The sequence below is a fragment of the Triticum aestivum genome, chromosome 7D, assembly GCF_018294505.1.
Source record: "Triticum aestivum cultivar Chinese Spring chromosome 7D, IWGSC CS RefSeq v2.1, whole genome shotgun sequence".
NCBI lineage: Eukaryota > Viridiplantae > Streptophyta > Magnoliopsida > Poales > Poaceae > Triticum > Triticum aestivum.
Genome location: NC_057814.1, coordinates 290,367,939 through 290,387,546, shown reverse-complemented (window position 1 = coordinate 290,387,546; position 19,608 = coordinate 290,367,939). Strand labels below are relative to the sequence as shown.

The 19,608-nt window shown below is 49.3% G+C and overlaps 2 protein-coding genes across 2 annotated transcripts; one reads left to right on the top strand and one right to left on the bottom strand.

Annotated features, from left to right (window-relative positions):
* Window positions 1-444: 444 nt before the first annotated feature.
* LOC123170271 (ultraviolet-B receptor UVR8) lies at window positions 445-14,927 on the top strand. Its single transcript, XM_044588105.1, has 11 exons — window positions 445-544; window positions 620-764; window positions 869-979; window positions 1,055-1,115; window positions 1,194-1,312; window positions 1,642-1,727; window positions 1,829-2,030; window positions 2,452-2,505; window positions 13,119-13,229; window positions 13,351-13,407; window positions 14,614-14,927. Exons 1-11 carry the CDS (start codon window positions 507-509, stop codon window positions 14,797-14,799), a joined length of 1,170 nt encoding a protein of 389 aa, XP_044444040.1. The 5' UTR covers window positions 445-506; the 3' UTR covers window positions 14,800-14,927.
* A 1,841-nt stretch (window positions 14,928-16,768) lies between these two features.
* On the bottom strand, window positions 16,769-19,365 carry LOC123164925 (activator of 90 kDa heat shock protein ATPase homolog). The gene is made up of 3 exons (XM_044582534.1): window positions 18,316-19,365; window positions 17,256-17,335; window positions 16,769-17,168 (listed from the first exon to the last, which is right to left on the bottom strand). The coding sequence occupies exons 1-3, from the start codon at window positions 19,204-19,206 to the stop codon at window positions 17,075-17,077; spliced, it is 1,065 nt and encodes a 354-aa protein (XP_044438469.1). The 5' UTR covers window positions 19,207-19,365; the 3' UTR covers window positions 16,769-17,074.
* Window positions 19,366-19,608: the final 243 nt, after the last annotated feature.

The following is a 19,608-nucleotide window of genomic DNA, read 5'->3' as shown; positions in this document are numbered from 1 at the left end:
ATGCAGGCCTGCCGCCACACCCTAAGGCGGCAGGGCCCACCTGCTTCCCGTCGTTCCGGTCCGACGCGGCGCTGGCTGTTATCGGCTGGCTGCCGCCTACCACTGTGGCGGCAAGGGCTGCCGCCTGCCGGCGTGGCGGCAGGTGCCACGCGTCGGCTGGCGCCCCTGCCGCCACAGTATGGGTGGTCCTTTTTGTCAAATTAAGCTGTAGGTGGTCTTTTTTGTCAATTGCGTTCGCGGCTGGTCCTTTTCGACAAAAAATCCCAAAACCCTATTGCGCGGAGCACAAAACCCGCACAAGACACGCGCAAAATGTAGGCGCCCTCCCCTCCTCACCCACCCCAATCCCACCTCCCGGACAGGGCCGCAACAAAAGCAGCCTCCAGCGCTTCATTCTTGTTTTGCCGCTGCGGTTTCGCTATCTCCCCACCGCCCACCGCTTCCCGGCCACCTCAGGCCCCGAGCCGCCCCCCCCCCCCCCCCCCCCCCCCCACACCCACACACACATGGCGCCGCCTTCCCGCTCCGTAGCCGTCCTCGCATGGTGATGCCTCCTCGCTTGCCCCCTCCGGCCGCTCTGTCCCTGAGATGTGGCGCCTGATTTCGTTGGGTTTTGCAGGGGTTCGGGGGAAGACGGGCAGCTGGGCATGGGCCGGTGCGACGAGAAGGACTGGGCCCGCTGCATCGGCGCTCTGGATGCGTACGCCGTCTCCGCCGTCGTAGCCGGCAGCCGCAACTCCCTCGCCATATGCGACGACGGCAGCGTACGCTTCCATTGCCCGCTTCCTCCTTGCACTCCTTTCCTTTCTATGCAGTACAGTGTTTGTTTTGATGTGGTTTCTCGCTGGCGGCCGCCGTTTCTCTGCAGCTCTTCACTTGGGGGTGGAATCAGCGGGGAACGCTCGGGCACCCGCCGGAGACCAAGACAGAGAGCTCCCCGGCGCATGTCGACGCCCTCATCGGGGTCAAGATCGTGCAGGTGAGCGCAGGATCACTCTTTTGAAATGCGATTCGCTTCTTTTGTAATGCGTGTGTCATTGGGTTTTGGTGCCAGGCAGCGATCGGCGGGTGGCATTGCCTCGCGGTGGACGACAAGGGGCGGGCTTACGCTTGGGGTAAGGGAACTCGGTTTCTTGGGTGGTTTTTTCTTTTCGGAATTGGTTGATTAGATGACATGTGCGCCCATGTTCCAGGGGGCAACGAATATGGGCAGTGCGGGGAGGAGCCTGAGAGGAAGGAAGATGGCACAAGGGCACTCAGGAGGGACATCCCCATCCCACAGCGATGCGCTCTCAAGCTCAAAGTTCGGCAAGTGAGTGGAATGGAATCAGATTCCTATCATGTACTACTTGCACCAGTCCCAATGTTCTTGGGATTTTAGTCATTTTTATGCATGTTTTAAGGATTGGGACTAGCAATTTTTTGCATCTTAGTGTCAACATCAGCATATGCTTGTTGCCAACATGTGTTAGGCTGGGAGAACACATTGGATAACTTTTTGTTAGAACTGTTACAGTGTGTCATGTCCAAATGAAATACTGATGTTCTAGTAAAATGATGCTAGAACTTTTCAGTCCTGCACTCCTGCTCTCCATTCAACATCATTAACTTCTGGTTTACTGTTTTTTTCATTGACTCTAGGTAGCTGCGGGGGGGACTCACTCAGTGGTTTTGACACAAGAAGGCCATGTCTGGACATGGGGACAACCGTGGCCTCCGGGTGATATGTATGGCGCCTGTGACTTCAACTGAAATCATCAATCATTTTTATATTTTTGGTGTGTTTGTCCTTGTATCATAGTATTGACGATGTTAGTCTTCTTTTCAGCAAAAAAATATCTACGCCAGTACGTGTGCAAGGGCTTGAACAAGTGAGCATGATTGCTGTAGGGGCATTCCATAATTTGGCACTGTCAGTAGATGGAATCTTGTGGGCATGGGGTAATAATGAATATGGCCAGCTGGGGATTGGAGATACCCAACCGAGATCACAACCGATCCGTGTTGAAGGGCTATCTAACCTCTCATTGGTGAGCCACACTGGATTGTTGCTTCTTGTTTCCGACATCCTTTCTAAATCAAGTTGAACATTAATGAGGTGTATGAAGACATTACCTAACAAGCCTAGTTCAAGGCTTGGTTAGACTCTAGCTGAGCAAAAGAAAAAAAAAGTTGGTCCATTGGATCCCAGGTTAATTCATGTTGACCCGCAGTAAGTTAAGCATATAGCACCTCTGGTACTAATCGTTGAATTTCTGCCATTTTTGTGGAACCTACATTTGTTCGATGTTGCCTATGTAAACAATTTCATATTGATTATGGCCTACCAGGCTACCAGTAGACGCTGATAAATCACAAATACTTTTGCACACATATTTTCCTTACCAGGCCTATGAATCCTAAAAGTCCTGTTTCTGTTTCTTGTTTTATATTTTCCACATCTATTTGCAGGTTGACATTGCTGCTGGAGGTTGGCATTCAGCCGCATTAACTAAAGAAGGAGAGGTATTTCCTTTTTTCTTTCTTTCTGTAAAGTGGTTTATCATCATATGATAAAATTTATTTACTCTAACCGAACCGCCGGTGCATAACGGAAGGATAAAGCATTCTGATAATGTCAAGAGAGATCGGGGTAGACCAAACTTCACATGGGTGGGTCCGTAAAGAGAGGCCTGAAAGACTGGAATAACACCAAAGAACCAGCCATGGACATGGGTGCGTGGAAGTTAGCTATCCACGTGTCAGAACCATGTTTCGAGATCTTATGGGTTTTCAACTCTACCCTAGGCCAATTTGTTTGGGACTGAAAGGCTTTGTTGTTCTCTGACCGAACCGCTAGTTTTGACACAGTTCTATTTTATTTCATTTTGATGAAAGACGACACGGCTATAGGGAGCAACAAACTGTTCTCGCGTACTAGTTCTCGCATACTAGGATTATTCGTGAACGGTGTTGTCCACTGTTGGCTGGTGTGTGTGTGTGTTACCTGGCCCATGTGGCCCATATACATTAGTATGTAAAGCAAGAGAGAAGAATAGAGAAGGTTGACTGATTCTAGATATTTCCTGAACGACAAGATTGTGTCAGAGCACAGGTGGGAGAAGATGTTGGGTTCTGCAGGTTGCCCGTGGTGAATCAGCAGCATGGGGTGGAGCTCCGGGCGCCCAGGGTGTCAGCGCAGCGGGGAACAAGCTCCGGGAAAAGGGCAACAGGCCCAGGCGGAGTAGTTGTGCAGGAATGGAGCCGGCGGCCGGCAGTGTGCGAGAGTGGGTCTGCCGGAGGAGACGGCAGCACTTGGTATTGGCAGTTGCCAGCGATGCTAGGTCCTGGTGGTCAGATGGAAGCAAGAGTAGGAAGTACGGAGGTGGCGGCGGCCGAGAGGATGAAGTGAGGAAAGATTCAAAAAGTCAAACGAGGAAGAAACTTTGAGGGTGTATACAAGAAGAAAACCTATGAGTGAAGAGAGATGGAGTCATGGAAGAGGTCTATTGTTTAAGGCCAATGGGCACTTAAATGTAGAGGGCTACTGTGATGCTGATTGGGCTAGTTGCATTGATGCCAGAAGGTCAACATTTGGCTTTTGTGTCTTTGTTGGAGTAAACCTTCGAGGAGGATGAAGCAGCCGGTGGTCTCCTGATCTACAACTGAAGCAGAATATAGAGCAATGTCTTTTTGTTTGTGTGAGATGCTGTGGATGAAAGGCCTCATATCAGAGTTAAGGCTACTAAGGAGAGGACCATTGAAGCTCTGGTGTGATAACAAGTCAGCAATCAACATTGCAAACTATCTAGTTCGGCATGACCGAACAAAGCATGTGTAGATCGTTTTTTTCATAAAAGAGAGGCTTGACGAGGGAACGCTGAAGCTAATCCATGTTACTTCCGCGGAAAAATAGCTGATTGCATAATGAAGGGGCCAGGAACAAAAGAGTGTTTGTCAGCATGTGACAAGATGTGGATTATAGATATCTATCGTCCATCTTGAGGTGTGCGTGTGCGTGTGCGGCCCATATACACTAGGGGGAATATCAGGTGCTCCAGCGTCGTAGGTGATACGAGCTTCCGGGCCGTCGGATCTCAGATCCAACGACATCTGAGGGGCTACTACACTTGCACGCGATTCTCAGACTTTCGAAGGGCTTTTTTGAGAAATGTTCAGAGTCCCCTAGGAGCATTCGGATCTGAGATCCAATGGCTTCCGATAGCTCGTATCACCGGAGCATCTAAGGCGCTGGAGCACCTGATCTCTCCCTATACACTAGTATGTATAGCAATAGAAGAATAGAGAAGGTTTTTTTTTTGGAAAAGGGGGGACTCCCCGGCCTCTGCATCAGGAAGATGCATACGGCCACTTATATAAATAAAATAGGTTCAACAAAGTCTAAGAGTCGTAAAAGAAAACAACGTCGAGCTCACATAGACCTCGACATGAAAACAAAAAAGTTATGAAGCCACAACCGGCTGGCAGAAATACAGGTAGGAAAACTAATTGCCTATCCTATTACATGACCGCCATCCAAACCGGTTGAATATATCCCGCGCTACCATCTCCCACCGGACAGATCCAGTAACCAAACGCTCCCTGGCCTCCGTCGGAGTGAGTAGGGACCACATACGGATCAACGCCGAAGCACGGAATACAACCTGCAAAAAATGAATAGTGTTTATTCTGTTAAAAGCCAAATCATTTCTGCAGTTCCAAATTGCCCATAACAACGCACAAACTCCTACACGAATGTGTCTAGCTGTAACGGACTCTATCCCATCCAGCCACGTTCCAAATAACGACCCGACCGAACTCGGAGGAGTAATGTTAAAGGCAATTTGCACTGAGCGCCACAAAATCCTTGCCAACGGGCACTCAAAGAATAGATGCTTAATGGTTTCATCCCGATCACAGAAACTACACCTAGTAGATCCTGTCCAATTGCGCTTAACCAAGTTGTCCTTTGTTAGAATAACCTGTTTATGGACAAACCACATAAACACTTTGATTTTCAAAGGAACTTTGACTTTCCAAACATGTTTGGAGTTAGGAATGACACTCGAGTTAATAACATCGATGTACATCGATTTAACGGTAAATTGTCCAGACCTAGTAAGTTTCCAACACAACTGATCGGGCTGATGTTGTAACTGAACCTCCATCAGTCTACGCACCAGATGAAGCCAAGCTTCCCATCTATTACCAACAAGCACCCTCCTAAACTAAATATTAAGAGGGGTGGCCTGCATAATCGTCGCCACAAGCGCATCACGACGATTCACAATACGATACAGAGATGGGTACTGTAATGCCAAAGGTGTCTCACCAAGCCAAGTGTCCTCCCAAAAGCGAGTATCGTTACCATCTCCGACTATAAACTTTGTTCTATTAAAGAAGGTTGACTTAACTCTCATAAGCCCCTTCCAAAATGGCGAATCAGTTGGTCTCATTGTCACCTGAGACAAGGTTTTGGATTGCAGATACTTGTTACGAAGTATCTGTGCCCAATTCGCATCAGTCCCAACTGATAACTTATATAGCCATTTACTAAGCAGGCATCTGTTCTTGATCTCAAGATTCTCGATACCCAACCCCCCCTGATCCTTGGGACGACAAATAATATCCCACTTGGCGAGTCTATACTTTCTCTTAAGATCATCGCTCTGCCAAAAAAATCTTGACCGATAGAAGTCCAGCCTTTTCCTGACCCCAACTGGAACCTCAAAGAAAGATAGTAGGAACATCGGCAAACTTGTGAGCACCGAATTAATAAGAATTAACCGGCCTCCATAAGATAGAAGTTTGCCCTTCCAACAACTAAGTTTCTTTTCGAACCGATCTTCGATACATTTCCACTCTCTGTTCGTGAGCTTACGATGATGAATGGGTATACCCAGGTAAGTAAAAGGTAAAGCCCCTAATTCACAACCAAACAATTGTCTATAAGCCTCTTGTTCCTCCTTGGCTCTACCAAAGCAGAACAACTCGCTTTTATGAAAGTTAATCTTTAAACCGGACAATTGTTCAAATAAACACAACACCAGCTTCATGTTTCTCGCTTTTGCCAGATCATGCTCCATGAAGATGATTGTATCATCAGCGTACTGCAATATGGATACACCCCCATCAACTAGGTTAGGCACCAAACCACCTACCTGACCGGCGTTCTTTGCCCTGCCTATGAGAATGGCCAACATATCAACTACAATGTTGAACAATATAGGGGACATTGGGTCTCCTTGCCTCAGGCCTTTGTGTGTCTGAAAATAATGACCTATATCATCATTTACTTTAATTCCAACACTACCTTTTTGCGTAAAGGATTCTACCTGGCGTCGCCAGGCCTCATCAAAACCCTTCATGCGTAAAGCCTGTTGAAGGAAAGGCCATTTGACTTTGTCATACGCTTTTTCGAAATCCACTTTGAAAATAACCCCATCCAGCTTTTTCGTGTGGATTTCATGGAGCGTTTCATGTAGGACCACAACACCCTCAAGGATGTTCCTATCCGGCATGAAAGCAGTTTGGGTAGGCTGCACAACAGCATGCGCGATCTGTGAGAGCCTATTGGTCCCGACCTTGGTGAAAATTTTGAAACTAACATTAAGAAGACAGATTGGCCTGAATTGCTCAATTCTCACAGCCTCTGTTTTCTTCGGAAGAAGTGTGATCGTTCCAAAATTTAGCTGAAAAAGATGAAGCTGCCCAGCAAACAGATCATTGAACAAAGGCAACAAATCACCTTTAATGATACACCAGCATTTCTTATAAAACTCCGCTGGAAATCCATCCGGGCCCCGCGCTTTGTTAGTTTCCATCTGTGAAACGGCCTCAAATACCTCTTTCTCGGTAAAAGGAGCCGTAAGAACTTCATTCTCAACAACTGTGAGCTGAGGAACATCCTCAACCCTGGACTCATCCAGAGACACACAGTTATTTGCTGGAGGACCAAACAACTGCTTATAGAACTCAGTAATGTACAATTTTAGGTTCTCCTGTCCTACAATTGTTCCCTCATCTTGCTCAAGCTGAAAGATCCTCTTCTTTCGATGCTTACCATTAGCAATCATGTGAAAAAATTCAGTGTTCGCGTCCCCCTGGACGACTCTCCGTACCTTGGCCCGCAACGCCCACTTCAACTCTTCTTCCCTAAGAAGTTCTTTCAGCCTCAATTCCGCGTCCAGCTTAGTTTGAAGCTCCGCGACAGGCAGAAGCGTGGTTTCTGCCTTTACATCTAGGGACTGAATAAGTGACAGAAGCCTTTCCTTTTCAACCTTATAAATCCCGCTAAGATGCTTAGCCCATCCACGCAGGACACTCCTCAAGTGCCTGATCTTATTCTGCCAGCGCTGAAGCGCAGTGATTCCTCCTGAATCCTTAGCCCACTCTCTAGCTACAAGATCAAAGAAGCCTTCACGTTCAAACCAAGCCATCTCAAAGGAGAACACATTCTTGTTCCCCAAGTGGGAGGGCTGACCAGAGTCCACAAAAAGCGGCGTGTGATCCTAGATACCACGGGATAAGGCCTGGACCGTTACTAGAGGAAACTTCTGTTCCCAATCGACACTAGCCAACACACGGTCCAACTTCTCATACGTCGGATTTGGCAGCGCTTTAGCCCAGGTGAATTTTCTGCCCGAGAGCTCAATTTCTCTCAGGTTCAAACTCTCAATGATAGTATTGAACATGAACGACCATCTGCCGTCGAAGTTATCATTGTTCTTATCCTCACGCCTTCTAATAATATTGAAATCACCCCCCACCAGGTACGGCAGCTGCTCGGAACCACACATCCGAACTAGATCAGCCAAGAAATCGGGCTTGAGCTCGGGCTGCGCAGCACCATAAACCGCAACCAGAGCCCAATTAAACCCATCTTCCTTGGACCGCACCCTGAACTTGACTGCAAAGTCTCCCATAACCACACTGCGAACCTCAAGCGTCTCGCACCTAACGCCGAGGAGGATTCCACCCGATCGCCCTCTCGGCGGCAAGCAATGCCAATCAAATTCAATACCTCCCGACAAAGAATTTAGAAACTGTGGCGCAAAATTATCTCTCCCCGTCTCCAAAAGAGCGATAAAATCTAAGCGATGCTCGACAGACGCCTCAACAAGAAACCTTCTTTTAGCCAAGTCTCTTCCCGTCTCCAAAATTTTTTTTTGCCGAACGCATCCTAGCACTCCTACGCACTGCGGACAACGGATATACCTTCCGTTTCCACTTGCGCTTTGGGATAGCTTGACTCTGCAACTGGTCCTCATACCCAGTGTCAGAGGGGCTTGCCAAACCTATCTCAGTAGAGACCTCCTCTACCCCCGCCTCAGAACTAGAAGGCAAAAGATCCGCACAAAATTTTTCAAGCGCCCTGACCCCAAGCGCATGAACCTCCGAATCACACATGGGTTTAACAGCTGCAATATCGCGAATCATCTCTAAGGCCCGCTCAGCCTCTAGGTCAAGTAGATTATTAATAGAATTAGAAATTTCAGTTTCATTACTACCGAGAGAAACCCCTAGTTGATTTGCATTATCAAGAGTCTCATCATTTGAAAAATGCAAAATGGAATTGGAAAAATTGACCGACATACCAGTAGAAACCTCGACCTCACGAAGCTTGGCCGCCCTCATGGCGCACCGTTGCTGGATATCGTCCACATCCGGATGTGCCTGGAGACGGTCACTCACCCGGCGCCCCTCAGACAAGGGGTCCTGGATCCCGCCGAACGCAATGACCTCCTCCCGAGAGATCGCGGGTGGGGTACGGCCTCCTGCCTCACCCCAACCCGCCGTCCGAGCGCCTTGCATGGGCCGCCCCACAGTGGCACCAGAAGGAGGGGACGCCTGGCGCGCCCCACCAGACGAGGCCATCGCCGATGGTGGTGGAGACATAGCCAGGACCGCCCGTCCTGGCTCCCCAACCTGCACCGGAGAGGGCACCACCATAGGAGAAAGCTCCGAAGCCGCCTGCCCCGAGCCCACTCCCGAAGGTGAAACCGGCACCATCCGAGAAGGAGACACCACGGGAGAAGAAGCATCCGAGTCCTCCTGACCCAGACCTCCTCCCAGTAAAACAGAGGACACGGGAGACACCTGCCCCGCATCCCTGCCCTCAGCACAAAAGGAACCCGAGACCGCCTGGCCTATGTCTCCTCCCTGCACAGGAGGCCCTGTAGGCTGCGGCATCTCCTGAGGGGGTGCCACGCGCTGACCGGATGAGGGAGTGGCCACCTGCCGACTCACCTCCTCCGCCCCCCTGACCACAAGTGATGAAACCCGGAAATCCCCAGAACCCGAGTCCACAGCATCCAGAAAATCCAAAGTAGGCAAAGCGAGCTCAAAGGCCTCCTCGGACTCCACCCGATCGCTCCATAACCTCGGCGGTGCAGAAAAAGGTTCGAAGGACCCAAATCTCAACGACTTCGAAGGCACCGAGGAGGGCTGAACAGCCCCACCCCCGGTCGTCACGGTGTCGGACCCCGGCCCCATGGACAGCTGTCGTCCAGAGTCCTCGGCCGGCGGTTCCTGCACACCCGCGCCACCGTCACCCTCATGCATATCCACATTAGACCCGTGAGCCGGTGCAGACAACAGGCTCTCGTCCTCAAACTCAATAACCAGATTATAAATCCTGCCTCGATAAGCCCACTTAACCACTTCCGGCACATACTCAACATTCAGAATACTGACCAAAACCCGAGCAATCCCTTGAGCTCTAGTGAACGTCATGTCCACACGCTCAGGCTTCCCCACAAGAATGCCCAAACTGGCCACGACCCGAGCATCCTGCAGTGGGGAGGAAGGTGCCCCGGAAAAGCGTAGCCACGCTTGCGTAAGCGGTATGCCCTGAGGCTCAACAAGCTTCCACTCCTGAAACTCAAGAATGCCATCAGTACCCGGGACCTTACACATCCCAAAACTCAGCAACCGCTGCAGGTCCTCCACAGACGGGCACTCGACCCTGAACATCTTATCAGCAAGACCGACAAGGTCCCACTGGAAATCCCCAGGAGCCAGCTCTCGAAGCCTCTGCACTATCTGTGCCTCAGACACCTCCCCTCTGGTAACCTTGACAATCCCCGTGGTCTTACTCGGAGACTCGTCAGCCACCTCGTGCTCAGTCGGAGACTCGAAAAACGTGAGCTCAGCACAGTAAACTCCATACATCTTGAGTGAAGGGGCCTGATCACGCAATAACGGACATTCCCCAGATTCATGTGCCAGCTTACCACAAGTATCACACAATCGTGCCACACACTCCGCAATGAAGTGACCCTTGTCCCCGCAACGATAGCAAAGCATCTTTTCCTTCCTGCGTGCCCACTTGGACGCTCTATCCGACTCAGCCTTGTCCATCATCTCCGCGGACACATCAGGCAAAACCTCAGTCTCAGGAACCGGAGCAGAAGCAAGAGCCGTCACTACCTCCATCGCGTGGGCGGGCAACACAGGCTCCTTTGCAGCCCTGCAATCGCAATCAGTCATCTGCTCGACAACGACCGGTGGAGGCGGCGGTCGTGGACGGTATCGGCCCCCTCGCCCGCCCCGACCACCTCGATGCCCACGGAAACCACCACGCTGTCTAGCATCCGGACCAGAAGCACCCTCGACAAAACCACCCTGGGGGCCCATAAATGGTCGTTCGGCCGACCCGTCGCTCTGCCAAGCGTAGCCTCGGCCGCCACCCGTCGACGACGAGCCACGGTGCACACCTGCCCCATACGCGTCAAAACCGTCATCTCCCCATTGTCCCCGAGGCGCGGCATGAGCACCAGCCACAGGTTTGGTGACGAAGTTAGGTGGCGGTGCTTGCCTAGGCAGTTGCCCCACCGCCCCTGTCGTTGGCGGCTTAGGCGCCGAGCCGCCCCGGCCCGCAGCCCCGCTAGCCTGGCCACCACGACCAGGCGCATTGACCGGTGCGCGAACTCCGGTAGACACCGTAGCACTACGGCCGACGACCGCACTCGGCACCGTTCCGCCACGCCCTCCCGTAGGCGGCACAAGGGGTACCGTGCCCCGGCCAGCTCCACGACCGGTGGCCGGCGCTGGCACAGCAGCCGCCGCAGCACGACCGCCGCCCGGCGCAATCCCAGCACGACCCGACCCGGGGAGTTCGGCCGGTCTCTTCCCCGCCACCCCGCGTCCCGCCATGGACGCTAACGGGGGAATGCGACGCGCACGACCGCCTGGATCCGCCCGCCGATGAGGGAGGCGCCGCACCAGAACCCTACGACGCGAGCAGGGAGAAGATGATCTGGGTCGACCGCTGCATGCCTCCCTCACGTCCTTTTCCAGTAAAACGAGGCCCGGCCCAACTGCAGCCCCTTCGCACTGGGCCACATACCCAGCTGAAGGAAGCCCGGTAGCCACCGGAGGCCCACACGCGCCAATCAAGGATTTCAAACGCAAGGCCCTCGCCTCCGCGATCCCCAGCGAAGCCGCCGGCGCCGACTGCTGCCGGCCAGCCGCCGCACGACCGCCCTTCTTCCGTTTGACCACTGCCGTCCATGCCTCCGGCGCAACCAGATCAAATACAGTAAGTTTGGGAAGACTCACCTTGGGAATTGGACCCCACCAGGGCCGAGGTGCGTTCGACGCCGTCCTCCGACGCACGACACGCCGGAGCAGCTCCATCTGCTCGCCGGACTGCAGACCGTTCCTCGCCGGGTCCTCGGGAGGGACGACCTTCTCCACCATCTGTGCCACCTCTTCCTCATCTTGACCGGAGCAGGCCTCACAGAGAATATCCGAAGGAGTAGGCGAGCAGGTCATCGATCCTCCGGCGCGCCCGTCATCTACCTCGTCATCCCCGCTGTCATCATCCGCCAGCACCCAAAATCTCCCACCCACCCTCCGGCGATCACCGGAAGGAAATTCGCGAACAGATGTAGAGGCCCCTGGCTCCACCATTGCCATCGCCATGGACCCCGTCAAGTCAATCATCTCCGTTGCCCTTGTGCGTTGCCCTTGTGCGTACGTCGATCTGCACGCAATCGCCGACAACCACGCAATAAGAATCAAAATTGAATTGAAACCCCACCTCAATCACGTCGTCGTCCGGAAGGTAGTCGCCGGCGAGCACTTCGTTCTCCAGATCGAGGAGCGCCATCCAGCGCGAAGGCAACGTGAGTCGAAGGCGCCCTTCGATCCATACGCCTGGATCCGACCTATCGGCAAAAGAAGCCCGCCATTGATTCCATCGCCTCTCCTCCCGTCCACTGACAAGCTGCGGCGAGGCGACATGGTCCCCGCCAGATCCCGCGCGAGGACTGAGAGAACGAGAGCGAGAGCCGATCCGGGACGGGCCCCCTGCGCCGCCTACGGGCGAGGAGCGCGCCGACCGCGGAGGATCGGCGATTGCCTCAGACGGCCTCGTTTCCGCCTCCATCGAGGGATGAAGAATAGAGAAGGTTGATTGATTCCAGATAGTTCTTGACCGAGAACATTCATGTCATAACTTTTAACGGGCTTGAGAATCAATATAATCTGACAAGTTTGTTATTCCTTCTGTTCATGATCAAAGTATGTCCATAAGAAACTCCGGCAAAGATATAAAGCTAACTAGACTTGAGCTTTGAAGAAGTTGAGCTCATCTGTTGGCTCAATGTTGGCGGACATGCAAATAACTGACTGGCTCAATGTTGGCTGCTCATTTAGGTCACACCTAGTTCGTTCCAAATTTTCTGCATAAATAGTAGGGCGGACATGCAAATGTGTATGGATGCAGGAAGCTATTAGTTGTGACCACTGGAATAATGATGAGAAGAGAAGCACAATGCAACTGCCATTTGGTGTGGTACTGCCATCAGAGCAAGAAGGCTAAGAAATAACAGCGAATTGACATGGTGAATATATCAGTTGAAAACTAAATTTAGGAAGCATGTATTTACTATTCTGAAATTTTGTTCAATGGGCAATTGCGAATCTTCTAGGTTTGAAACAAATGTATTTTGGTGAATTGCTATGCATAAATTAGAAGAAATGAGTCTGGTTCCAAATTTGTGATTGTTAAACTGATGAAGGAAAATGTATTTTGAACTCTTAGTTGGAACTAACCATTTTCCATATATGTACTGCTCGAACACGAGCTTGAATATGCTTTGGCACAATCATCTGTTTTGCGGTCTCTGCAGGTATATGCTTGGGGAAGAGGAGAACATGGGAGGCTCGGCTTTGGGGATGATAAGAGCAGTCACATGGTGCCGCTAAAGGTTCAGCTTCTAGCAGGAGAGGATATTGTTCAGGTAGTTTAACATGGGCCTGAAATGTTGTATTGAATTTCTTGATTGTCTGTCGCCTATAAGCGTCTGACTGAGGTTTGTTTCCAAGTTCAGCACCAGAGTTCATTCTTCTAAATGCTTGCAGGTATCATGTGGAGGGACCCATTCAGTTGTGCTAACCAGTGATGGCCGAATATTCTCTGTAAGTAGAAAATTTGGAGTTGCTTACATGCACTACTTGTAAATATCTTTTTGGATATGTCAGCTAGAATAAGCAACTTTTGGAGGTGTTAGCTATGCAGATAAAATAAATTAAACATAGTTTTAAAGTTATTTTGGGTTGACCAGAACTAGAACAGACAAAATATAGTATAAGCATTGTTATTGCTCCCTCCGTTTCAAATTACTCGTTGCAGAAATGGATGTATCTAGAACTAAAATACATCTAGATACATCCATACCTGCGACAAGTAATTCGGAACGGAGGGAGTAGTTGACATTGTTTCACTGACCATTGTAACCAGTCGAAATGGGTACCTCTATTATAGGCATCTTACGAAGATAATGCATTGCAGCTCTCAGGTGCCACACACCCCTATATGAGTATAGCATTAAAAAAGTATATCAGAAAATTTCAAAAAATTCTGAAATTTTGGGATATCAAACCTGGGTGCCCGTTGTACACCCGTATTCCGTTTCGTGGGGAATGAGTGCCCGTGGTAGTATCCGTGGCGAAGGAAATACGGTCCGACATACGATCCATCCAATTTTTTCCCCTATACATAGGAATTTTTTGACCTTTTTACCGAGATTACCACGGGCGTCCATTCCCCACGAAACTGAATACGGGTGTACAATGGGCACCCAGGTTTGATATTCCAAAATTTCAGAATTTTTTGAAATTTCCTGATATATTTTTTAATGCTATGAGAGCCACAAATCCTCCTCATACGAAGCGACTATCTGCGCTAGTAATATGAATTGCTTGAAGAATTTTCATATTCTCAGGGTCATAGATATGCTTTGTAAACATCATGATTCATGTGATATCCAGAGGCCGGGGGTAATCCTCCTTTTCGGAAAAAGTTGTATGTTTATCACCCGTGTCACAAGTTAGTACTACTCCCTCCTTAAACTAATATAAGAAATGCTCTTATATTAGTTTACAGAGGGAGTAAAGAGCAAAACGTGTATGTTTTTAAAATTATTTTCTTTACCATGTTTGTTAGAAACCCCACTGTTTTCTTTAGCTTCGAAAGGTCATATTGCTGACAATGCCAATAATTTTTCCTGATAAGCCCTCCTCTTGTACGAACATTTGAATAGTACATGACTGTCTGTAACCAGTGGATTTCTTTATTAATGAGCTTTATTTATGCTCACCCTTTTTCACTTTCTTTGTTTGCAGTATGGGAGGGGCGATCATGGCCGTCTAGGCGACGGTAGGGAGGTGACTACGGGTCACCCAATGGAAGTGCCCATAAACTTGCCGCCACCGAAGACCAGCACCAGCTCCGAAGGGCTATGGCAAGCGAACTACGTTGCCTGTGGCGGACGACACACACTCGCCATCGTGACATGGACTGATATGTAACAAGGCATGATCACTTGAGTGTATGAATTGAAATTGTGGTAACGGTAATGGAGAATAAGAACTAGAAGCTGTGCACTTTAGGCTTCAATTGAATGTTCCGATTAACAAATTTTGTGCCGACTTTCCAATGTTGTTTTCTCCTTTGCATGTCAACGCAGCTATCTTGAGTCGGTTCAAATTGCAAAGATTCTATAATGGTAAATGTTACTCTCCATTCCTTTTTGTAAGGTGTATAATTTTTGGCACGGTGACCAAGGCACATAATTGTAGACAATTTAGGACGAAATTTCTCTGGTCTAGTTCATTGATTAGCGGCAAGTGAATCATTTAGGCTAGAAAAAAGAGATACATGCAATTGGAAGAGAGATAGTTTCCTTGTTTTCTCTATAAGGAGAGATACATGCAATAAGGTGAGATATACTTTCCTTTTTCTGAAGGGCTAAGAACGGAATTACGAGAAATTAGAATAAATGCACCTTATATTGTGAAATTTTATAAAAAAACAAATACATCTAATATAAAGGAACCGAGGGAGTATCTAGCTATTGGATCATAGATTAAGTATATGAACCCAATATTGTGTTTATAACAATCAAGTATCATAAGTATTAGTTTGTAATCCAGACTCCATGAGAACATTTATGTATGCCTATTGCAGCTTTAATTCTCGCCTTCACACACTTGCAATATTTCCAACCCCATTCCGATAAACCTCAATAAAGGGCAAAAGACCATTTCCTCATCTCTTTGTGGAATCGATACTCTTATTCAGCTATCATTAAACCATGTGCAATTCCAGGACATCGGCCATATGCGAGAGCAACAGGCAGCGGCATCGCCCATATGTGAGGGAGTAGGAGTGGCACCCGTGAGATGCAGAAGAGCAACATCATGGGCACCGTCTCTTGTTCCACCTTCGCAAGGGGGAGTGTGAGCTGAGGTGGGAGACATGATGCTAGGAGGGGGGGAGATGTCACTGGGGGAGACATCAAGGGCAGTGATGCGGTGGAGTTGCGCCTATGATGCAGAGATGATGGAGATCGAGCGTCGCCGAGCACCTGTTGGACAATGCGGCGGCGAGCTCATAGTCCGTGCAAAGTTGCAAGGTGGCCATCGATGGCATCTACTGCTAGTCACTGTGGCCACGAATAGCGGTCCACTAGACGTCAAGGACGACAAAAACAAAGGTTAAGCGGCGTGTGACTATCTCGGAGCGGAAAGGAGCAATGGTCGGCACGGTTGACCTCAGAGCATGAAGGAGCTCTAGCCGGCACGGTCGACCTCGTGGCGGCGATGACCTGCAAATGCCCTTGACCGGAGAGTTTCTTCTTGATGGACCACCGGTTGAGATCAAAGAGGGATTCAATCATCGTGGGTGCTATCGCCTCCTGCCCTCCGAGGCCGCTCCTCTTCCGTTCTAGAGCAACACCACTAAGTCAACCTTGCCAACCACCCCACCGAATCCGGACATGCCATTGCGGGAGGAAGACAAAAGGTGCTCCTCCATGGCGATTACATCTTAGAGCTGCCATCATCTCAACTCCCTCCGCGCTCCGGCCACCCCCCTCCCATCCTCAACATCCACGGTAGAGCAAACCACCAATTATGTTCTATATTTTTGCTGGTTCAAATACATCAGCTCTGTCTTGTCAACTCGTCTTGTCAACTCGAATGCAACGTCGCGCAAAAAACAGCCTTCGAATCGTCTATAATGTGAACTCATTGCTGGTTCAAATGACACGCTTATATTATGGAACGGAGAAAGTATGACTCAACGTCACATACAAAAAAAGAACTTCAAATCGTCTATAATGTGTACTCGTCTTGATGGTAACATGAACTGTATCGAAAGGTCGAGGATGGGATTTAAAGTGGACTTAATCATGAAATCTTATATTGTCAACGCACACACTTATTTTCGAAGTTTTTCACGACATTTTAGCAAAGCAGCACTGTAGTGGTGCTTGTAGAACTAGAACCTTCAATACCATTTATCTGGTACCATGTCATACAGACGCAAGGAACAAAAATAATAGTCACTCAGCGACCATCTTTCGCCGGCCTCTACATGAGTCACAAGCTCAAACTTTCATGAGTGACGACTTCAAAGCACAACCCAGCGTGATGAATACAAGGTAACACGTATTTTTCAATTCCCGGAAGTTCACTAAGTTTTGTGTGTCTATCAGCATCGAATAAACTAAGACAGCAAAACATGGATAGCCATGAAAAGGCAGGATCGACTTCATTGAAGATGGATCTCAAAGATGCTTTTTCAGACCCCAAAACCGAACACTGCACGTATCCTCTGGAAGATGAGCTCTTTCCAGCCTTTCTCGGTGTTCTCCACCACGGTTGAGTTCCCATACCTGCAGTAGGAAAGGGCAACACAGGACTTTCATATACAAGAGTAGATTAACCAATTCAAAAGTTTAAAGCACAAAAACTTGAAGTACCTGTCTTCCTCTGGCACATCAGTTTGTTTGAGCTTTATTATTGTCACTCCTGACTCAGGCTCATCAAACACCAACCTGACCTGCATTGCAGCACAATGAGGTTATGTTCCTGAACGAAAAATGTGACGTTTAATATCTACAGAACATCACTAGCAAGATGATAATATCAGCTGGCCAAGCATATTAAGCACTAGTATTATTAGTAAGGCAGCTAGGAAAAGAGACATGGAGCACGTAGGCAAATAACCATATGCATATCATGGCATGGAGATACAACTGCAAGGAAGGAATGTTAGGCCACTCTAGCTACTCTGACATCCCTTGATAAGTCGGAGGATCTCGTTCCCAAGAATTTACACCGCCCAAATTGAATCAGTATTAATACAGTATAAGGTCAGCATTAGTAGTTCATTGCAGAAAAAAATACAATATGAAGTGAAACCATTCTTCTAGCTAGGACTCATGTTCTAAAAATGGTAGACTGGACTCATTAGTCCTTGGATCACTCCACATTGATGCTAACAGACTAATTCTATGGCAACAGGCAGACATTCCTTACACAAGGCCTAGCATTCAGTCCACCTACAAGGCTACAAGGCTAGAATCTTAGAAGATAATATGTCCATGGTAATTGGTATGATATATGAAAATCTCTCCTCTCATCATAAAAACAAAATAGTACTGATCATATGCTGAATTATATCAACCCCAAATGCCATACTAGAGATGCTAATGTTTGCTGAACATGGTGCTACCCACAGATGGTACTTGGCAGGAGGTACAAAGGAGTGAAAAGTAAATTGTAACTGTAAATAGTCAACAGCTCAAGTTCTATGCTTATTCGAATTCGCAGGTGGCCCGTTCTTACCAGCACGTCTAACTGCATGAAAGTAATAATTCACATAATCAAACATCCAATCTTGTTCATTCATTGTTAGATGAGCCTAAGCTAACTTGGTTCAGCGTGAGCCAATTTCATGCATCCCTATCAAATACCGAACGGATGCATCCCTATCAAATACCGCACGGCCATAATGATGTCTTTGAGCATAGAACTTACTGTAGAATGGACACCATCAGCCCAGCTCCCAAACCGCCATTTCTGCACGATCAGCTTCCCTTCCTGCAGCTCCTCATTAACACCTGTGATGGACCCATCAAAGAGGCTAAACTGCCCACCAACATCCTTGCTGATCCTCGCGTTGCTCTGTGTGAAACCCTTCCACCTGTTGTCATCCATCAAGATCTCATAGATGTCCTTGGAGCGGCAGTTGAACTTCTCTGTCATCTCGATAGTCTTGAATCCTTCCTTATCCTTGCCATTCGCCTTCTTCTCCTTAGCTGCTGGCGCCTGCACTGGCGCTGCTGTCACCTTCACTGAAGGAGCAGGAGCAACAGCCGCTGGGGCGGCCTTGGTGGAAATCTTCTTAGAATCTATCTCGTCCTTGGCGGGGCCACCATTCGCCATGGCGGCGACATAATCCCGGATCTTGGCAATGACCAGAGGCTTGCCATGGGCGATGAAAGCATCCTTGGCCCGGCGCGCGAGGGGGCCGTCGTCACCGCGAACAGTGATGCGGAGTTCGGGGTCCTCGTCGGCGTTCTCGTCAGCGAGGTAGGGTACCTCAGCGGTGCCGGTGACCTTGACGAGCCCCGACTCGGTTGTGGCATCGGCCTCCCAGGCGAGCGTGAGGGAAAGCTCGTACCCTGGGATGACCTTGCCCTTGCGGATGTTGACGTAGGCCTCGCCATCAAGCTTGTCGAGGGTGGTGGTGCGGAGGGTGAGGCCGCCCTCTCCGGAGAGGACGGGGAGGCCCGCGAGGAGCTTGGAGAGAAGCGCGCGAGACCAGTCGAGACAGTCGCGCTCCGCCCAGTGCCAGTTGTGGACGTTGGCACCGTCGGCGCGCTCCTGCACGATCCAGCGTGCGTCGCCCTCGCCGAACTTCGCCATGGGCTGGGGAGGGGGCTAGGGTTTGGTTGGGCACGATTTGCTTTTCTTTCCTCGGATCTGCGCGTCGTCTGAGCGTACGATGTCTAGAGACGGGGAGCTTTTAAGAATTGGGGAAGAATTAGGCCCACGGCTGAATCTGGACGGTTCGGTCGTGCGCTCGAATTGTCTGGAGTCTTCTACGGAAAAACTAACGCCCACATGTGTGTGCGTTTGCACATCACCCACACGTCTTCATCATCATTTATTTTGCCACGTATGAACAGATGATATCAGCAGAATTTTTTTTGTTTTCGGCTTAAAAATGTTTTATCTCCTAATTAAAAAAGCAAATTAAAAATCCGTTTTCACCATTAAGTCCGTCTCGGCGAGATCTTCAAAACTAGACCCCACGTTGATATGTTT

Coding starts and splice junctions, on each gene's coding strand:
- LOC123170271 (XM_044588105.1), top strand. CDS start 507: ATGGCGCCGCCTTCCCGCTCCGTAGCCGTCCTCGCATG. Junction 2,506..13,118: donor CATTAACTAAAGAAGGAGAG/GTATTTCCTTTT, acceptor CGGTCTCTGCAG/GTATATGCTTGGGGAAGAGG. Junction 13,230..13,350: donor CAGGAGAGGATATTGTTCAG/GTAGTTTAACAT, acceptor AAATGCTTGCAG/GTATCATGTGGAGGGACCCA.
- LOC123164925 (XM_044582534.1), bottom strand. CDS start 19,206: ATGGCGAAGTTCGGCGAGGGCGACGCACGCTGGATCGTGCAGGAGCGC. Junction 17,336..18,315: donor CTGATGGTGTCCATTCTACA/GTAAGTTCTATG, acceptor GCTGCAATGCAG/GTCAGGTTGGTGTTTGATGA. Junction 17,169..17,255: donor GATGTGCCAGAGGAAGACAG/GTACTTCAAGTT, acceptor TTCCTACTGCAG/GTATGGGAACTCAACCGTGG.